The sequence below is a fragment of the Corella eumyota genome, chromosome 3 (assembly GCF_963082875.1).
Source record: "Corella eumyota chromosome 3, kaCorEumy4.1, whole genome shotgun sequence".
In the NCBI taxonomy this organism is placed as follows: Eukaryota; Metazoa; Chordata; class Ascidiacea; order Phlebobranchia; family Corellidae; genus Corella; species Corella eumyota.
This window is the reverse complement of record NC_137492.1, coordinates 17,789,044-17,808,985: the sequence shown is the minus strand read 5'-3', so window position 1 is coordinate 17,808,985 and position 19,942 is coordinate 17,789,044. Positions and strand designations below refer to the sequence as shown.

Sequence of the window (19,942 nt, the reverse complement as noted above, 5' to 3'; positions counted from 1 at the left end):
AAATCTAAAAACAAATTTAAATTAAATTTTCGTATTTTTACACAATATAATAATCCAAAAATATTTTTTCCAGAAAATAAATTCCAAAATAAAAATAACAAAGTATGAGCAGAAGTTGTAATTAATTTAAATAATAAATGATTGATAAAATTCATTTACACGAAGTAAACCCTTTAACATTATGCATGTCAAAAACTACCAGCAAAACATATAATTCATTTTATAATGCAATCACTGTATATTTAAGAGCCTTCAACAGAGTTTTCAGCAAAATTTCAGCTGTGAAAATTTTAACCAGAACATCCCCTACATCCACAATGCACACACTCTACCACTTTGCCTTCTTCTAATTTTGATTTCGGAACTCGGCAAATACAGTTTGTACCAAAGTTAGTGTCACGCGCTTGAATGCACCTTAAACAACATAGGTTCTCGTAGCCTTGTTTTTTCCATTTCGCTATCAAATTTTTATCCGCAATTGACTCCTTTAAGCAATAGTCGTAAAGCTCACGACTTATTGCTTTTCGTCGGTAAAAAAGGTCGTAAATGTAGCGTGATTTTTGGTGGTGAATTTTAAACACTGGCCATAAGGTTTCAACTCTTCTCTTGCCATCATGGGATTCAGTTTCTGCCTCCCTCATCTTTTTATCAAGCTCATCTAATGTTGGTTCAATTAACTCCCAACCGTCAGGAGGAGGTTTTCTGCTTCGTCTTACTCTCGGCATAATTAAAATTTACAATTTCTATTAATTAACAGACTGACAGAAACAATTCAGGTTTGTTTTTATAAAACTTTTCAATTTTCTAAAATGTTAAAACCAAAATATTAATGTCTAAGTCATCTGCACAATATTAACATACAAGCCGGGTAATTTTTATATAAACAACGTAATAATTAAAAGTTAAGCTGCAAACATTTAATTGTGATCAGAAGTTAAATAATAATTTCACAAGCAGACAAAAACGCAAAACGTATAAAAAAAATAAATAAAAAGTTTATAACGACTATATTGAAAATACAATATAAATAACACCTAAATTTATTTAATTACTAGATATAATTCGTAAATTATAAACAAAACTTCATTAAACGAAATTAAATTTAGAATTACCAATATGGTGATCAACAGAAGTTGTGACTAATTTACGAACCGTTTCTTTTTTTTTGTATATTTGTTTATCCTCGATGTGGGAACGTCGGATGCGCGACTTAAACATAGAGTAACATCAGTTACTCCGGCCTAGTCTCGAGTTGCCTGTGGCAGTTTGGGGTATTATAGATTATGATTAAAGGCGCTACAGCATGAGATCAGTGGGAATTCAAAGGCGCTACAGCATGAGATCAGTGGGAATTGAACCCACGACCTTATGAGTGGTGTAGCAAGTGTTTTTACCACTACACCACGCTGCCGGTTCAATGTCTAATTTACTTTAAAGACATATAGCGCACATTTTAAGTAATTTTGTGTTTCTTACTTTTACTTTAAATATGTTGTAAATTAGACACCTTGTATCTTTAATTTGTTTTTTTTGCCTTAAGGCAATGGCGCTCTATGGGTTTATAAGAAAACTTGAATCAAGTTAATTAATTGTTGAAAATATTTTTAAATTGAATTTAATAAACAACACATCAGTTCACATCAAAAAGTTTTTATTAATTAATTTAAGATGAAGTATCGCAATATAAAATTTAAAGAAATTAGGAAAAAACTTTTAAAAAAGGACACTAAATAAGAACTAAAAACTTTACCCAATTCGATTTATCACAAAATGTTTCGAAAACATTTACAAGAAGGTGTAACAACTACGAAAACAAAAAAATATTAATAATTGGTTTTGGATAAAAAAGTCATAATCAGAAACCAAATACATATATCTACGTTTAATATATTGATTGCAAATGCATAGACTTAATATTGCATTACCTAATTCAAAAATAATATTTTGAATTTTGATTACACTGAAAAAAGATTTTTTTCGTGCAGGACAGTGTAAAGATAAAACTAAAAATCTGTATTTTTATTTGATAACAGTAAATTCTAGTTTTCAAATAAAAGAATAATTTAGACGAGCCATTCTCTGCAGTTGTATGATCCGCATAAACATTTCGTTCGTTTTATTGATGAAGTACTTGAAATATCTGAAGCGTTGTCATTAAACGAATCAGGCTCAACTAAATATAATAAACACCATAATAAATCAAAATGGCAGCATGGCGTGGGTTCAATCCCTACTGAGCTCATGCTGTAGTGTCCTTGAGTAAGGCGCTATAAACGGTACAAACTCCTGCTGAGCAAGCATTTAATCAGCAGTATAATTATCGGGCAAATATAACTATAATATCCCAAACTGCAACAAGCAACTCGAGACTGGGTCGGAGTAACAGTTGTTACTCTATGTTTAAGTTGCACATTCGACTTTCCCACATCGAGGATAAAGATATATACAAAAAAAAAGGCTACGCAAAGGTTCTCTTATTTTAAAAAAAAGCTAATCTATATTTTAAAACAAGATTAAAATTTTCTAAAAATGAATAAATTTATTTAATTTTACCTGTAGTGTCTCCAGTCATTTGATAATCAAAAGCAAGTTCTTCGTTAATTGAAATGCTTTTACGAGCAAAAAGGGCAATTCTAGGAAACTTAGGGTCCAAATTGTCGATAAAAACATTGTAAACTTGAAGGTTTGGAGAACACTGAACAAAAAAAACCCTTAACAAGAATTGTCAGAACACTTGGCTTTACTACATGTGGTCCTAGGTTCGATCACCACTGCTTTCATGCTGTGGCAACTTTGAGTAAGGCGCTATAAACAGTATAAACTCCTGCTAAACCAATATTAATCAGCAGCTTACAATTATAATCTATAATATCCTAAACTGCCAAAGGCAAATTGTGACTGGGTCGGGGTAACTGATGTTACTTTATGTTTAGGTCATGAAGTTAACCTTTCCACATCGAGAATAAATAAATGTAAAAAAACAAAAATTAAGATTTTTTTAGGTGTAAAAAAATACTTACCGAATGATTAACAAAATGTGATATATTTCCACTATGAGTAGCATCAACTGTGAGAGGATTCTCGGTTTCATAGTAATCAAGATCGAATAAATAAGTTATTCCATTTGCATCATATTCTTTTCCTCTTTTTTCGGCTTCTTCGTTTGTTATGATCTAAAAACAAGTTAGCAAGTATATAAGTTAAAATATTATATTACAAAAAAACATCAAAAGGGTTTGAACTCTGAACCCCAAAACATCAAAAATATATAAGAACTTACTTCACCAACATATTCCATTACAAAGCTTCCCCTAGGTATGGGTTCTAATGCTTTTACTCCCCAACCTTTTCCATTTGAAGTACGATATAGTGACAACGCATATTTTGGCCCTTTTTGTACAACTCTGTTCGGACAACTTGGACCGCAGGTACACCTATACAAATAACGTTGTATCAGTAATCTTTTGATAAAACATAACCTACATTTAAATTAAAGAACCTGGCATAAGTTAAAGAGGTTAACACTTGGCATTACTACTTAAGATTTTGGGTTCAATACTTATAATTTTAAGTTAAAGCGCCCTTGGGTAGGGCTTTATATTGTATCAAGATCCTGGGTTGGATCCCCAGTGATCTCATGCTGTAGCGACCTTGAGTAAGGCATTATAAACGGTACAAACTTTTGCTGAGCCAGCACTTAATCAGCAGCTTAATTATCGGGCAATTCTTATTTATAATATCCCAAAGCCACAGGCAACTCAAAACTGGGTCAGGGGAACTGATGTTACTCTATGTTTAGGTCGCCAATTCGACCTTCCCACATCGAGGATAACAATATATACAAAAAAAAAAACATTTTATGATTGATAATATAAATTCTGGGGCTTATGAAACTTAAGGTTGGGGCAATAAAAGCTACTCAAGGTTTGGAATATGAAATCAGTTTTCCATGCCAGAGATAAATGTGAAAAAATACAAAAATATATTAAACAAGCATATAAAACTTGATTTATAAATTTATTAGGTTGTTTTACCTAGAATTACATTCAAAAATTGGTTTTCCTGGCCTCAATTTAATCAAGCCATCTTGGTAGGCACTTTTTCCCCGGTGAAATCCAGCACAGCAACCACCATTAAGCAAGGAATGAGCACAACCCCTCTCACAGTTACATCCCATCAGTGGATCGCTAGGAAGAGAAATATCACGGCCAGGAACATTTTTTAGGATGTAGGTAAAATCTGACGGAAGAGGCTAAACAAATATGTTTTTATTTTTCTATCCTTGATATGGAAGAGTAAACTTTACAGCCCTAAACATGAGGTAACAGTGGCTTGATAGTACCCAACCCAGTCTTACGTTGGCTTTTTCGGTTTGGAATATTATTGGTTGTAAACTCAATATTTATGCCAAATATTTTAGGTCAAGCAAGAGTTCATACTGTTTATAGTGCCTTAATGTGGGCGCTACAGCATAAAGATAAATTAAACTTAAAACCCCGTTTGATTGCTTCAATTACTACACACCAGCAAAAAATACCTTTAACGTGCATACAGAAAACACTACATCAAAATCAAGGCATTTTAGTCGTACATACCTCAAGGTCTACTTCATTTTCTATTGCAATCATTGGAGAGCCCTTTGTCATTAAATTAATATTAGTTTGACATGACAGGAGTTTTGTCAACAGTTCTTGTTTCTTTATTGAGTATTCTGCTTTGAAGTGAAAATTGTTTGGCATTATATCGAACAATTTTTGAAATTGTCCTCTATGTTTGTAATTCTGATGGCAAGAAGTTTTAAGAAGCTAAATAGAATATTTATATAATTAACTTAATTAAAAAATCCTTAAAAAATACCTTTTAATGTGCATTTTTATATATTAAATTATGCAAAAAAATATAACTATAAAAAATTTCCCAGTTGGCAGTATATATATATACAATAAAAACTTTCAAAGCTTGTTTACAAATAAAAATCTTACTTTGTCCCATGAAAAATGATGACTGGCAAGAAATTTGTTGAGTTGTTTGTTATAATCTTTGTGAAACTCTTGAATTAAATTTGGGCAACTGAGATTTCCAGCTGGCTCCCAAGTATTGGCTTCCACTGGCCATCCCACCCACTTGATTAGATAATATCGTTTATTCTGTCGTAAAAACAACATAATGTGTGAACACCAGCTAAGCCAACACTTTATCAGTAACTTAATTACCGGGCAATTATAAAATCTATAATATCCAAAACTGCCAAAGACAACTTGAAACTGGGTCAGGGTAACTGATGTTACTCTGTGTTTAGGTCGATAAGTCGACCTTCCCACATAAAATAAACTTACAAAAAAATCTGGCTATACATAAAACAAATATATATATACGATCAAAATATAAATAAAGTCTCATTTACTTACAGCAATCATTTTATAATTTGCAACGTACTCCACTTCGAACAAAGTGGAAGACCTTTTCATCTTTAATGCTTTTAGTTGATGTGCTTTGACGAGCATTCCTTTACAAGTATGTTGTTTTTTTCGATTGGCTTTTGACTTTTTTCTATTTATAAGCTGAGTTAGTTCATTGGCTGGTAAATGAGCTTTATTATTGTAGAACCATTCGCTATCAGCAAACGGTAGTTCATGTCTTTTGTGTTTTAAAGTTGGGTTGAATTCATATCCATTTGATAAAGCTATGCCATGCATAGATTCATTAATAGTCAGGCAAGGAACTGTTAAACTGCATGTTAATTTAGCTTTTTTCCTTGAGGGTTTGGATGATTTTTTTATATTTATATCCTTTTTCGACATTTCATTAATTATTCCAAGGTTGTCTAAATTGCTGATTGTATTTTAAACGCCCACCAAACACTTAGGCATTTAAAAAAAATTAAAAAATTGACTGCTTAGACATAATGTGCAATCATGCTAAAAATAGTTTTATTTTAACAATAAACATACACGTATTAAGCAAACCATAACAGTATGAACTGACTAATCATTTGGTCATTAATTGAAAACCCGTACAACCGAACAATAATGTCAATGACTAAATGCAGAAACGAATATTTGAATGCAAAAATTCAAGAGCGCCTGCAGTTTAAAAAAGAGTTCTTCACACTTTAACTAATTCAACTAAATGATTACTTGACAGTTCAACAAGACACTTTTTTCGCTTGTTTTTTCACCGAAAAATTTTAATTAAAACAAAAAAAGGCAAATGGAAATTAAATATCAGTAACAATTTTCCCGCGGTAGCTTACAAGGTAGATGATCTTCACACAGATTCAAGTCTTTAAAACATTTTTTGTCCTCGTGGTATTAAGCGTTTGCAATTTGACTTTTAAACATTAGACCTATATTATACATACCGCAGATTAATACCAACAACTTCCTTTTACTTTAAAAATAGCCATAAATCAAAACCGGATAAAGCTTGGGAAAAATCGACTGACGTGAATTTCAGGGTTATTAAATTATTAGCACAACATGATTTATTTTATTTACAAATATTATTAAAAAAAAACTAAAGGCTTGTGTAATATGACTGCATACAAAATTAGCAACTGCAAATTTAAAGTAACAGCAAGGTGAAAAGATAAAAGTTTAAAAAATACGATTTAAAAATTGCATGATTATTTACTGGCTTAGTATATGGCTTCACACAAAAGGCAACTTTATCCAAGAATGATTTTAACTAAAAAAAAGTAAAAAAAGGCACTTAAAGTATAAAAAATATGAATGAATTTTTAAAAATATGAAAAGTATATAGGTAAGGTTAAAAATTTGATCTGAAACTAGAATTAAAATAACAAAATATAAAAATTACCCAATCATAAAAAGTTAGTATCATAATAAAAAGGCACAGAAATTGTGTAAAAAATTTCAAAAACATGGCAAAATTATAGAAAAAAGTAGGCATAGTTAGTTAAAAATAAAAGTTAGTATCGTTAAAAAAGTAAAGGCTGTTGTGTAATAAAAAGGTGGAAAAAAAAGTAAAAAATTAAATTTAACAAATATTTAGTACCCTTAAAAAATCAGAAACATTTCTTTACAGATTTCTTATTTGTGCAAAAAATATGGAACTAATGTTATTTTATTGACTTTCATTAAATCTCCAAGCCTGTGCATTAGCTGTTTGCCAAGAACTTGACGTAGAATGTCGTGGGGTATGTTTTAGAATCGACTTTAACACAGGCCGATAAACATTTTGCTGTTGATTAACATTTTGCCGTTCATCAACATTTTGTTGTTGATCAACATTTTGTTGTTGATCAACATTTTGTTGTTGATCAACATTTTGCCGTTGATCAACATTTTGTTGTTGATCAACATTCTGATGTTGTGTGTTGTCGTAGATAATGTTGTTTTCACCATGTAGGTTGTTGTACGTTTGTGAGCTTCTGCTACTGGACAGTGAGGTTTGATTGGTTTGTGGTGTATGAGATGGTTCATCTACACAACCAGGGTGAACCATATAATAATCATCTGTTTAAATATACAAAATAATTAAAATTACAAAAGTCGAATGCACAACCTAAACATAGAGCAACAACTGTTACCCTGACTTATCTCGAGTTGCCTGTGGCAGTTTTGGATACTATAGATTATAATTTACCCAATAAAATGCTGCTGATTAAGTGCTGGCTTATCAGGGGTTCATACCTTTTTAGCGCCTTACCCAAGGGCGCTACAGCATGAAAGCAGTGGGGATTGAACCCCCAACCTTATATGGTGTATGTAGCGATGTTTTTACCACTACACCACGCTGCCGGTACATTGCTAAAGGATAGAAAATAATTTTTTCTGTGAATATTAAAACAACAAAACTTATTTAAAAAAATCACAGAATATAATCATATGAATAACTAACAGTAATTCTTACCATTATCTTGTGATTGGAATTGAGGTAATTTGGAAGGATTAAGTTCCATATAGTTGCAACTTTCACATATCGGGTTGTGCTGATGATATTCTAAAAACAACACAAACTTTAAACTTATGTACTAAACTCTTTTTACTAAATAGGTTTTTACAAACTACCTTGATATTTGTTGGCTTGATAATATTGATTGCCTTGTCTAACAGGGAAATTATACGGTGAGGTGCCAATAAACACACTACCAGTATTCTAAAAAAAAATAAAAAAATTTTTAGTAACATTTTTGGAAAAATTTTAACATTTTAATTTTTTTCAGGAAATTAAAGTTTACCAGGCCAAGTGGAGTAGGCCTTTTATGTTCTTTTGGAATTGGTTTGCTTCTGATATTTTTTCCATCAATCTAAAAAAGTAGATATTCCATTAACATAAGATATTTTCAAAAAATTTGATATTAAAACTGAAAAAATATAATAAAAATTTTTAATTTACATATTGTGACACAGCCCATAATCCTGGTTCAGCCGTGCTTTTTACTTTTCGTTCACGGTTCTTGGGTTTACGAGGGTGGGAAGGGTTAAGCGGATCTTCAGGGGGCTCATCTACGGGCAGTAGCCCTCCTCGGCGACCTACTAAATTGGGGACATTTCTAACCCATGTAGAGGATAGTTCCTAAAACAAAAAAAAATTTTAATTTTTAAAATTAAAAAAAAAATAATTTATAAAATATTTTAAAATTAAAATCCGTTTCAAACCTGAGACACACTGTGAAGATCAAAATCCATCCCAACAGGATCCTGATGGGTGATTGTGTGCTCTGTGTACTCCAATCCGATCCCATCCGTCTCCTCCTCCTCTTCTTTATCCTCATCTTTTTTCCGGAATTCTCGATTTTTCTTTTTTCTAAAATAAATTTCAAATTTTTAATCAATTATTTTTTGATCAATAAATTATTAGAATAAAATTTTTGTTAATGTGCTTTTTTCTATAGGATTAAAATTTGTTGTTTAATAAAATACATTTACCTTTTAAGTCTATTTGCAAAAGCCTTTGCGATAAGTTTATCTTTGCGCTGAATTCTTTTTGTTTCGTTATCACTTCTTCTAATTAACCTAACCCAAAAAAAAAACAGAATAAAAAAAATTGCAATTCTTGGTTAACAGTTCTATAAGTCAAAATTAAACTTTGATAAAGCAGAAAATAAATTTTAAAGTCAAATTAATTTTCATTTGCCCCAATATTGAAATTTATTTGAACCTTAATTAAGATAATCTAAATTACAAACAATTTCCTTAGCTATTTTACCACAGATTTATTACTTACTTGTACCATGCCCTTCTCCAGTTATGAAACGAGGCCTTGTTCCAAACCCATGTACTCATCACAATTCCTGTCCCAAACAAAGCAACCAAGTTTAACTTCAGTATGGAAAGATTGGGGTGACTTTCGAGGTGGCATTCCACAGGAGGTAGGCCACTCAGCTTCTCCAAGATTGTTACATTAGCTTCACACCTGGAATGAAATTAAAAAATACAAATTAGAAAAAAAATAGTAAATTGTAAACAACAAAAAAAAAAACATAAATTCGAAACTACTTCAATAATGTAGTCCATTCATTTTTTTTTACATAATTTTAATGTAGCAAAATTACTAAATTTGATAAAAAATATATTAAATTTAAGTAAAATTTAACTTACTTTATATAATCTCGGAAGCTCTTCTCCCATAATGCTTGGTTAGTAAAATCATACAAAAAAGCAGCAAAAGTTACAAATACAAAAACGAATGCTAGGCCAGCAAAAACGCCTAAAAAAATAATTTTTTTTTTATATATAAAAAAATAAAAAATTTAATTTTCACAAACTATAAACAAGTATTTTTTTTAAATAACCAATTCTCAGCATCGCCCATGTTATCTTGGACATAGCAGATTCACTTAAGAGGCCAGGGTGACCTTTTCTTACATGAAACAAAGCTAAAAGTCCTTTAATAATAAAGAAACCTCCAATACCCAACACTATTCCAACTGGTATAAGTAAGAACCCAAGACGATACCTAAAAAAATAAAAATGATTTAAAATTTGTGAAAAAAAATACAAAAGAAATATATACAACCAATTAACGCTTGTGTATAAATTTAGATGGGCTAAACTGGGCACTTACATGTGATTTCTGTATCCAATCATACAAATCCCACTCATAGAATCTCCATCAATTTGGGACACAGATAAACAAGCAAGTAGTAATATAAATGGGACAGACCAAGCTATCACATGAAATACTCTTGCCTTTAAACAAAAAATTCAATAAAATATTAATTTAAAAATCCAAGACACAAGAGCAAAAAAATTCTCTTATGCTGTAGCGCCCTTAAGTAAGGTGCTCTAAACGGTAAGAACTTTTGTTAAGCCAACACTTAATTAGCAGCTTATAATTGTAAGGCTTTAGCGTATATAAATTGTAACAATATAATTTATTATTCAGTTAAGCAAAAACAGTTAAGTAAGTAATGAATTGGTAGTCGGTTTATAAAACACAACATAATACAAAAAAAGGCAAAAGATAAGACTGTAGCCCAGACTTCTTATCAGGCAAAATCACGTGTCCCTAAGGGGCCGCTACATTACCCCCCTCCAGAAGCGGAAAATTGTTCATTTACGTTAAATGGGTAAACCGTTGTGGTGGTTTAATTTGACGCTTGTTACCATCTCTTCGACAGTTTGTTTTCGTCTCTATATGGGTTTTTACGTTCGTTTCTTCTAGAATTACTTGCTTACGAGGTCTGCCTCGTAACTTTGGTTGGGCTAGTTGTACAGGCATATTGCGATCCAGATACGCAGGTTTTATGCGGTCAATCGAAATGATTTCTGTACGTCCGCCGATATCAATCTTAAAAGTTTTTAATCCGTGCTTAATAACTTTATATGGACCTTCATATGGGGTGCAAAGTGGCGCCTTGTATCCCACTTTCTTAATAAAAACAAAGCTGCTGTTCTTTAAATCAGAAGGTATGTAGCTATTTGGTTTACAATGCCACGAGGTTTGAGGCGCTTCTTGTTTTATAACGTGGCGGAGCTTTTGTAAAAAATTTCCAGGTGCGTTGTTGTGGTCGGTAGCCTCCACAAAAGTGCCTGGAATGGTGAGTGGTGCTCCATACACCATTTCTGCTGAGGAACATCCTAAATCTTCTTTGGGTGTGGTTCTAATTCCGAGTAGAACCCAAGGCAGTTCGTCAACCCAATTGTTGTCTTTAAGTCGCGACATCAACGATGCCTTAAGTTGTCTATGGAATCGCTCCACCAGGCCGTTGGCCTGTGGGTGAAATGCTGTGGTAAATTGCAAAGAAGTGCCCATAAACTTAGCAATATCTGACCATAGTTTTGATGTAAACTGTGCTCCTCGGTCTGACGACAATGTTGACGGTATTCCAAAACGAGATATCCATTGTTGAATAAAAACTTTTGCACATGATGTCGTCGATGTTTCTTGCAGTGGGTACGCCTCTGGCCACCTTGTGAACCGGTCAACTACAGTAAGCAAATATCTAAAACCTTGAGATGGCGGCAAAGGTCCCACAAGGTCAATATTTAAATGATCAAATCGTTTTACAGGCAATGAATAGTGGTGCAGTGGGGCTCTTGTGCATTTGTGGACCTTAGCTTTTTGGCAATAAACACATTGTTTTGCCCATTCGCCAATTTGTTTTTTAAGTCCTTTCCAAACAAATTTTTCAGCAATTAGTTTCTTTGTGCTTCGTATCGATGGATGCGATAAACCATGAACTAAATCAAATATTTTTCGACGCCAAGATTCCGGAACAAGCGGTCGCGGTGATCCAGTTGTTGTGTCACATAAAAGCGAAGTCTGGTTTTTGTCGCAAGAAAATTTTTCAATTTTTAAACTAGAGTTGGCTTTCAATTCATTTATAATTTCTTTATCTCTTTCTTGATCTAAGGCCATATCTGAAAAATTGATTCCTAAAGATGCCTGTATGACATTTATTCCAGGTCTTGATAATGCGTCAGCAACAAAATTCTTTTTTCCTTCTATATGGCGGATATCCGTAGTGTATTCCGAAATAGCGCTAAGTTGTCGTTGTTGGCGAGCTGACCATGGTGAAGTAGTTTTAGTTAATGCATAAGTAAGTGGTTTGTGATCGGTAAAAGCTACAAAGTGCCGTCCTTCCAAGAAGTACCTAAAATGACGAATAGCAAGATGTAATGCTAGAAGTTCACGGTCGAACGCACTGTATTTTATTTCAGGTGGCCGTAGATGTTTGCTAAAGAAGGCCAATGGTTTCCACAAACCATATATATTTTGCTGTAGTACTCCCCCAACAGCTATATCGGAAGCATCCACAGTTAACGCAGTTGGCGCTCCTACTTGTGGATGGGAAAGCATAGTGGCATTAACTAAAATGTTTTTAGCTTTAACAAATGCGTTATTTAGTTGATCACTCCACAGTAGAGGTTTAGATTTTTTTTTAATTTCTTCGTAAATCGGTCGCATGATGTTAGCCACTCTTGGTAGAAAACGATGATAAAAATTGATCATGCCAGCAAACCGTTGCAGTTCTTGAAATGAGGTTGGTCGTGGAAAATTGTTTATTACCTCCACTTTATTTGGTAAAGGCTTGGCTCCTTCGTGGTCAATGCGGTGGCCTAAAAATTCAATACTTGTTTGTCCGAATTGACATTTAGTCGCGTTTATTATTAGACCGTTTTTGTTCAGACGCGTAAACAATTCTTTGAGATGCTGGTAATGTTCGCTTTTTGACTTGCTTGCTACCAAAATATCATCTAAGTACACGAAAACAAAATTAAGATTCCGGCACACACAATCCATCAGTCTTTGAAAAGTTTGTGCTGCATTTTTTAATCCAAAGGGCATTCTTATGTACTCAAATAAGCCAAAAGGAGTAATGACTGCAGTTTTTGGAATATCTTCTGTTGCTACAGATACTTGGTGGTAGCCTCTAACAAGGTCTATTTTTGAAAATATGTTTGCGTTTTCTAAATTCGCAGAAAAATCTTGAATATGTGGTATGGGGTATCTATCGGGCGTGGTAACAGCATTTAGTCGTCTGTAATCTCCACATGGTCTCCAATCACCGTTGGATTTCTTAACCATGTGCAATGGAGATGCCCACGGGCTGGCTGATCTTCTGACAATACCCATGCTTTCCATCTTGTTGAATTCACGCTTGGCTTGTACCAGTTTGTCTGGTGGCAGTCTACGTGCACGGGCGCTAATCGGTCGCCCGTTTGTTATAAGAAAATGTTCCACCTTGTGTTTGGTTTGCTTTTGCTGGAAATTTGGAGTTGTTATCAGTGGAAATTGTGCGAGTAAAGCAGCATATTGGTTTTGATGTAAACCAATTGCGTTTATTCTGGGGGCTGAGACATCTAACAACTCAATCGAACAGTTTGTGTTTAATTTAGCGCTAATTAATGTTTTGTTTTTTATGTCTACCAAAAGCGAATTGGCTCGAAGAAAATCTGCCCCGAGCAGTGGTTGAGATACTTCTGCGATTGTGAAAATCCATTTAAATTTACCAAACGGTAAATCCAAATGTAATAGGCGTTGGCCGTACGTCTTAATCTCGCTTCCGTTGGCGGCTCGAAGCTTTTTCTGGTTAGAGCCATTATATCGATCAATTCTTCTTGGTGGGTATACGCTTATTTCAGCTCCAGTATCAACTAAAAAGTTTTGTTTTGAACACTTGTCTTTAACGAAGTATAAATTAAACGTGCCGCCGGCCGCCCTCATCGTTATTGACGACCGGCATATTCGTTTTCCGAAAAACTGCAAGGTGGACAGCACTGCCTGGCTTTATTTCCGAAACGTTGATGATAAAAACATAGATTTTTTTTATTTGGTTGACGTTTATTATACTTCCAATCAGTTTCATGGGATCTATAAACTTTAGAAACTAACCCAGAAAATTGGGGTTTAGCTAAGCATAATTTATCTGCTTTTAAAGCCAATTCTCTCATGTCTGTTGTTTCTTCGGTAGCTAAACCAACTCTCACTTCCTCGGGCAGTAGTTGCAAAAAAATATGTTTAAAGAGAAAACACGATCCGTGATTTCCCATCAATGCCAGCATTTCGTCCATCACAGCAGAAGGTTTTCTATCTCCAAGTTCTGGCATTTCAATTATTCTTTGGGCTCGTTCTTCCTCGGAAAGCTCAAACGTTTTTAAAAGTCGTTCTTTGATAGCAATATATTTTCCTTTTGTTGGTGGATTTTCCATAAAATCGATTACGCGTTTTGCTGTATCCTGGTCTAGTGCTGCGATAACATGGCAGTATTTCGTTTCGTCGATTGTTATATTTCGCAGAGTAAATTGGGCTTCTGCTTGGTTAAACCAAATTTTGGCATGTTGCGACCAAAAGGTTGGCAGTTTAACCGCTACAGCATTTTCTTGCGTCATATTGTTTTAAAATTTTCGTTTTAAAACGTCGGGGTCACCAATTTAGCGTATATAAATTGTAACAATATAATTTATTATTCAGTTAAGCAAAAACAGTTAAGTAAGTAATGAATTGGTAGTCGGTTTATAAAACACAACATAATACAAAAAAGGCAAAAGATAAGACTGTAGCCCAGACTTCTTATCAGGCAAAATCACGTGTCCCTAAGGGGCCGCTACAAGGCATTTATAATCCATAATATCCCAAACTGCCAGAAGCAACTCAAGACTTGGTCGGAGTAATAAATGTTACTTTATGTTTAGGTTGTGTCAACCTTCCCACATCGAGGATAAAAATATATATAAAAAACTTTTGTTAAGCCAACACTTAATCAGCAGCTTATAATTGTAAGGCAAATATAATCCATAATATTCCAAACTGCCAAAAGCAACTTAAGACTTGGTCGGAGTGATAAATGTTACTTTATGTTTAGGTTGTGTCAACCTTCCCACATCGAGGATAAAGATATATATAAAAAACTTTTGTTAAGCCAACACTTAATCAGCAGCTTATAATTGCTAACCAATTATAATCTATAATATTCCAAACTGCCAAAAGCAACTCAAGACTGGGTCGGAGTAATGAATGTTACTCTTTGTTTAGGTTGTAAAGTCAACCTTTCTACATCGAGGATAAAGATATATAAAAAAAAAAATTTTTAATAAAAATTTTTCACATACTTTGTCTTGCAACGAATCCTTGTTGCTTCCCAATGCTTTAAACATAAGGTACCATGAATAAGACAAAATATCAAACCAAGTTATCCCGGCCATCAGGAAATAATAAACAAGGATAAAAATAATCACACAAGAAGCGGATTCACCCGTACCACTAAAAATTAAATAATTTATTTAGATTTTATTTTTGTAAAGTTGTTTAATAATTAATTTTAAAAAAAGTTGATAATTACTGATTAATATTGTAAACAAGTTAAGTTATTAAGCATTATGATATACCACTTCCTTTATTTTTTCTATTTTAAAAATAAACTGCCGTTATATGTAAAGTAAATATTATTCTAGTATGATTATAAGACTAAATTAATAAATAATAAATCTAAATCAATTTATAAAGTATAAAAATTTTATGTTAAAATTGTTTAAAAACTAAACATTAACAAAAACCTGAACATAAACGAAATTTTTTTTGGTAATTAAATACTAATTTCTTTTTACTAGAGCCTGAAAAAACATAATTAATAGCAGTAATTCATCAACCTAATATCTTATAATAACTTTAAAAAGAAACCGAAAATAAAAACTACTTACACCGGTTCACCTAATCTCATCGTCCCATCTTTTCTACAAACAATTTCGTTTCTGGCATCACCAAAGAACTGGGCCAACCACCCGAACCCAGATATAAAGAAGCAGAGATTGATGTAGAAGATAACTCGAGCCGGGTACTTGCTTGAGTTTTTCCAATCAATGAAAAATGACAACTAAAATTTAAAAAATATTAAAATTTTAATGATTATTAAAAAAATTTTTTAATATGAAATTTACTTAAAATCTAAACATAATTTTGTTTAAAAACTGTTTTAAATTGCCAAAAAATAATTATAAGCATTAACTAAATCATCTTACTAGTGCAAATAAAGTACAGATCATAGCAATAGATGCCCAGACAGCAACAAAAGTATGGATTTCATGATGTTCATCATCATTAAACAGGGGGTTCATACACTGCAAACCACAACCATCAACTCCGTTATAAAATGATTCAGTGTTGTTGGTTGCTATAAGAGGAAGTTCACAATCAGATCGGTTAAATTTGAGAGCGGTGGAAGTCTAGAAAATATAAATTAACAATTAATTGATTTTTGGTTTTAAAAAACGATTTTTAGTTTAAAAAAAATAATTAAAAAAACTAATAACATAAAAAGTAAATTTAACTACACAAATAAGATATTACAGTTATTGTGTTTTTTTTGTATATATCTTTATTCTCGATGTGGGGTCGAATCCGCGACTTAAACATAGAGTAACATTAGTTACTCCGACCCAGTCTCGAGTTGCCGTTGGCAGTTTGGGATATTATAAATTATAATTGCCCGATAATTATGCTGCTGATTAAGTGCTGGCTTAGCAGGAGTTCATACCGTTTATACCACCTTACTTAAGTGCGCTACAGCATAAGATCAGTGGGGATTAAACCCATGATCTCATGTGTGTTGTAGCAAGTGTTCTTACCACGACACCATGCTGCTAGTTTATTAATAAAATGCAAATTTAAGAATATTTTACATAAAAATTATAGAACGGAAAAAATTATGGAAAACCTCTATAGGCTATACATTTTCTTAAGCCTTTTATTCATAAAATAAGAAAGCCCTTTATATACTAAGCTCAATATAAAGTAGATACCATTAAGACTAAGATCTTAGTTTCTATATCTTGCCTTATATAATAGGTTTTAAGCAGAAAAAAATGATGTTACAACAATAGAGTTTTACCGTACCTCACAATTATCCCTGTAAACATTATCATTGTCACATTGTAAAAAATCAGGCCACCCATATTCAACTTGAACTATACCACATGGCCCTCTAGTGCTTTGACATAATTTTCTAAAAAATGAAAAAAAAATTTTTAAAAATTTGTAAGTTTAAAACTGCAACACATGAATGTTAAAAATTTGTCGGTTTCTATTAATTAAGTCCAATTTATCAAATACACGATATCAATCAAATGTTAATTTAAACAAGGATATATAAACCTGTCGGGAAGTTGAATTTTGTTGTCAGTGCATTGAGGTAAATAAACCGAACATAATAATGGTTGGATTTTGTCCCAACATCTTGGTACAGCTCTTAATCCTAAAAAGTAATTTAAAAAATAAATCCCCTAAAAAATGTGTGTATCATTAGAAATTAGTAAATAAATACTGGGTTTGGTGACCATGCCATAATGCACTATAAAATCTTTGTAAAAACATTATTACTTTTGGCATGTTTTAAATCATTAAATTAATTTTGTCATTTTTTCCCGTTGCATTGTTGTAATATTAATTGTATATATATCATATTTATTATTTACTTTTATCAATACGCGAAAAACCAAAATAAAAAAAATAAAACTACACAAATTAAAAAAAAAGTATATATATATAAACTAAAATTAAATATTTTGTTGTTATAAAAATAATTATTGTTTTATTATTAAAATCTGTACATTTCACCTGTCCATAGTAACAGTTTCTCATAGACTTGAGTGTAATTGCTTGAATCAGTGGCAAGCTCATATGATGTTGATTGATAGGGAAGTGAGGTCCCAAAACAAACTGCATTAGTAGTGTTTAAAATTTCACAATCAGACTCTGCCGGTTTACTGCATTCAACAGGCAGCTGAAGAAGATTGGACAATGAGTTGTTATTAGCAGTGTTAACACTCATTTTGACTGGGTGCCATACAATTCAAGTCAGTTACATTATTTTACGTTCAATTACACATTTTTGCTTCTAAATTTAAACAAATTTTTTCATTATCACCAATATTATTACACTTACATTAACACAGTATAGTCACATTCATGCATACATATTTTTAAATGAAGTTTTTTTCATAAGCATTTATTTTTAATTTTATAAATGGTATTTTAAACAACCTAGGTATGTGATATTACCCACTAGAAATGTTTAGTTAGTTATTAAGGGCAGATAACCCAAACTGTGAAACAAATATAAATAAGCAAACATATACAATAATTACAGATCACAAAATTATGAATTAACTTTTTTTTCTACGCAACTAAATTAACAACAATAATAAAAATGTCCTGTCAAATATATAATTCCGGTTTCTACAGATTAATAGTAAGCAAATAATAATATAATGCACAATTTTACAAGTTCAAGCTGTTGAATATATACAACATGGCAACCATAGTGTCAGTGTTTTTTAAAATACTTCAGTAATTTAAATTCCATAACCAATAGTTTCTCCTAGTTGTCCTTTTTGTTTGACCCTTCACCTAGCTCGTTTTGCAAGTTAGCATGCTCTACCATTAAGCGGTCATACTCCTTGTTTGTGGCTTCGGCTTGCGACTTCATGGCAGCTAAATTTTTCTCCGCCGATTTCAGGTCGCTTCGTGCTTCAGCGAGTTTGGACTTGAGATTTTCAAGTTCAACTTGATCTACTTTATTATCTCCTCCAGTTTCACTGTTTTCCATGAGAGATTGTGCGGCTCTTGTAGCACTTAATGCTTGTTTTTTGGATGCTTCACAATTCGCTTCTAAAGCTGCATTCCCACTGATAAGAACGACCATTTGTCGCAACACAAGAAACAAAAACAGAGCAAAACCCGAGATGTAGATGTTACGCTGAGCTCTGAAGAGCATCATCAACACATGGTCTTGTGCATTAGGATTATTGGACAAGTTAACCTGCTGGGCATCGGGTAGTGAGTACTTTCTAACTTCTCTAATGGCATCGGCGAACAGTAAACATAGTATAGAAATGATTGTGATAAAGTAAAAATTCGAATACAACACAAAAAGGCCGAAAAGTCGCGATTTAAAAATTGCATTCCATCTTTTAGAACTAATAAATGGGATACATAATAGTAACACCACGAAGATTTCGGCATACAAAAAACCGGCCACTATTGTCCACTGTAAACTCATTTTCTTTTTTTACGTAAATAGTTAATCTAACGTCTTATAAACTACTCGGTCATATGATTCAAAATTTAACACGTAGTCTTAAACGAAATGTAAAACTTACGCAAAAATCGGAAATAGACCTTTGTACAGTTAGTGACAGACAACAAACAAGAACTGAGTAAAACCTAGCGACCATGTTTTTTTCTGGTATGAATTTTCCATTTTTTACACGTTAGTTATCCTCGAAAATGAAAGGCGGATTTCACAGCTTTTAAGCAACATTTTAAACCTTAACACAAGGAATTCGTATAATCATTTGATTTTTTTTTGTAGGAACTGCTTGCACAATACTTAATTACCGGCAGCGTGGTGTAGTGGTAAGAACACTTGCTATACCACGCATGAGGTCGTGGGCATAGGTGGGCACAGTTAAACGAAAAAGCAACTTCGTTGAATGATTATTCGTTACACATAACAGTAACTTCGCTAACGTTTTTTCGGTAAATTAAACCAAGTGTAACGGAAGTTATCGTTAAACGTTAACGTTAAAATTTAATTAAAACAAACAAAGAAATTACCTTTTTTATAAAAAAAAAATTTAAAAAAATAGTTTTTTTCTTAATCGATGTTTTAACTAGACGAAAATGGTTTAGAAGAAGTTTTTAAAACTGGCATAGGCTTAATGCCCAAATAACAGTGGCCGGATAGTAATTACTTACATCGTTTAAAAATTGCGACGATTAAACCCGATAAACGGCGATTTTAAACATATATATTCCTTATATTACCATGGATTTACTTGTAAAATATTGAGTTAACGGGCTTAATTTAACGAAAGTTAACAGGTCCGATAACGATTTTTAAAATTAACTTAAAAGTTAACTTTTAACAAAAAAATTAACTTCGTTATTTAACGTTTAACGCATTAACGATTTTGTGCCCACCTTTGGTCGTGGGTTCAATCCTTATTGATCTCATGCTGTAGCGACCTTAAGT

General features: G+C 32.5%; 4 protein-coding genes across 4 annotated transcripts; all 4 read right to left on the bottom strand.

Annotated features, from left to right (window-relative positions):
• Positions 1 to 3: 3 nt before the first annotated feature.
• Positions 4 to 800, bottom strand: LOC145744600 (protein BUD31 homolog). Its single transcript, XM_082562488.1, has one exon. It carries the CDS (start codon positions 723 to 725, stop codon positions 291 to 293), a length of 435 nt encoding a protein of 144 aa, XP_082418614.1. The 5' UTR covers positions 726 to 800; the 3' UTR covers positions 4 to 290.
• Positions 801 to 1,803: 1,003 nt separating this feature from the next.
• LOC145745381 (histone-lysine N-methyltransferase SUV39H2-like) lies at positions 1,804 to 5,797 on the bottom strand. Its single transcript, XM_082563443.1, has 8 exons — positions 5,409 to 5,797; positions 4,983 to 5,147; positions 4,596 to 4,805; positions 4,035 to 4,252; positions 3,281 to 3,434; positions 3,021 to 3,173; positions 2,554 to 2,695; positions 1,804 to 2,173 (listed from the first exon to the last, which is right to left on the bottom strand). Exons 1-8 carry the CDS (start codon positions 5,694 to 5,696, stop codon positions 2,064 to 2,066), a joined length of 1,440 nt encoding a protein of 479 aa, XP_082419569.1. The 5' UTR covers positions 5,697 to 5,797; the 3' UTR covers positions 1,804 to 2,063.
• Positions 5,798 to 6,480: 683 nt separating this feature from the next.
• On the bottom strand, positions 6,481 to 17,799 carry LOC145746443 (protein smoothened-like). The gene is made up of 17 exons (XM_082564725.1): positions 17,524 to 17,799; positions 17,062 to 17,161; positions 16,804 to 16,912; positions 15,930 to 16,133; positions 15,612 to 15,784; positions 15,024 to 15,174; positions 10,033 to 10,157; positions 9,761 to 9,924; positions 9,567 to 9,675; positions 9,193 to 9,381; positions 8,895 to 8,981; positions 8,625 to 8,772; positions 8,362 to 8,541; positions 8,204 to 8,272; positions 8,034 to 8,121; positions 7,876 to 7,965; positions 6,481 to 7,478 (listed from the first exon to the last, which is right to left on the bottom strand). The coding sequence occupies exons 1-17, from the start codon at positions 17,735 to 17,737 to the stop codon at positions 7,087 to 7,089; spliced, it is 2,592 nt and encodes an 863-aa protein (XP_082420851.1). The 5' UTR covers positions 17,738 to 17,799; the 3' UTR covers positions 6,481 to 7,086.
• A 1-nt stretch (position 17,800) lies between these two features.
• Positions 17,801 to 19,233, bottom strand: LOC145746444 (B-cell receptor-associated protein 31-like). Its single transcript, XM_082564727.1, has one exon. It carries the CDS (start codon positions 18,965 to 18,967, stop codon positions 18,287 to 18,289), a length of 681 nt encoding a protein of 226 aa, XP_082420853.1. The 5' UTR covers positions 18,968 to 19,233; the 3' UTR covers positions 17,801 to 18,286.
• Between the last annotated feature and the right edge of the window lie 709 nt (positions 19,234 to 19,942).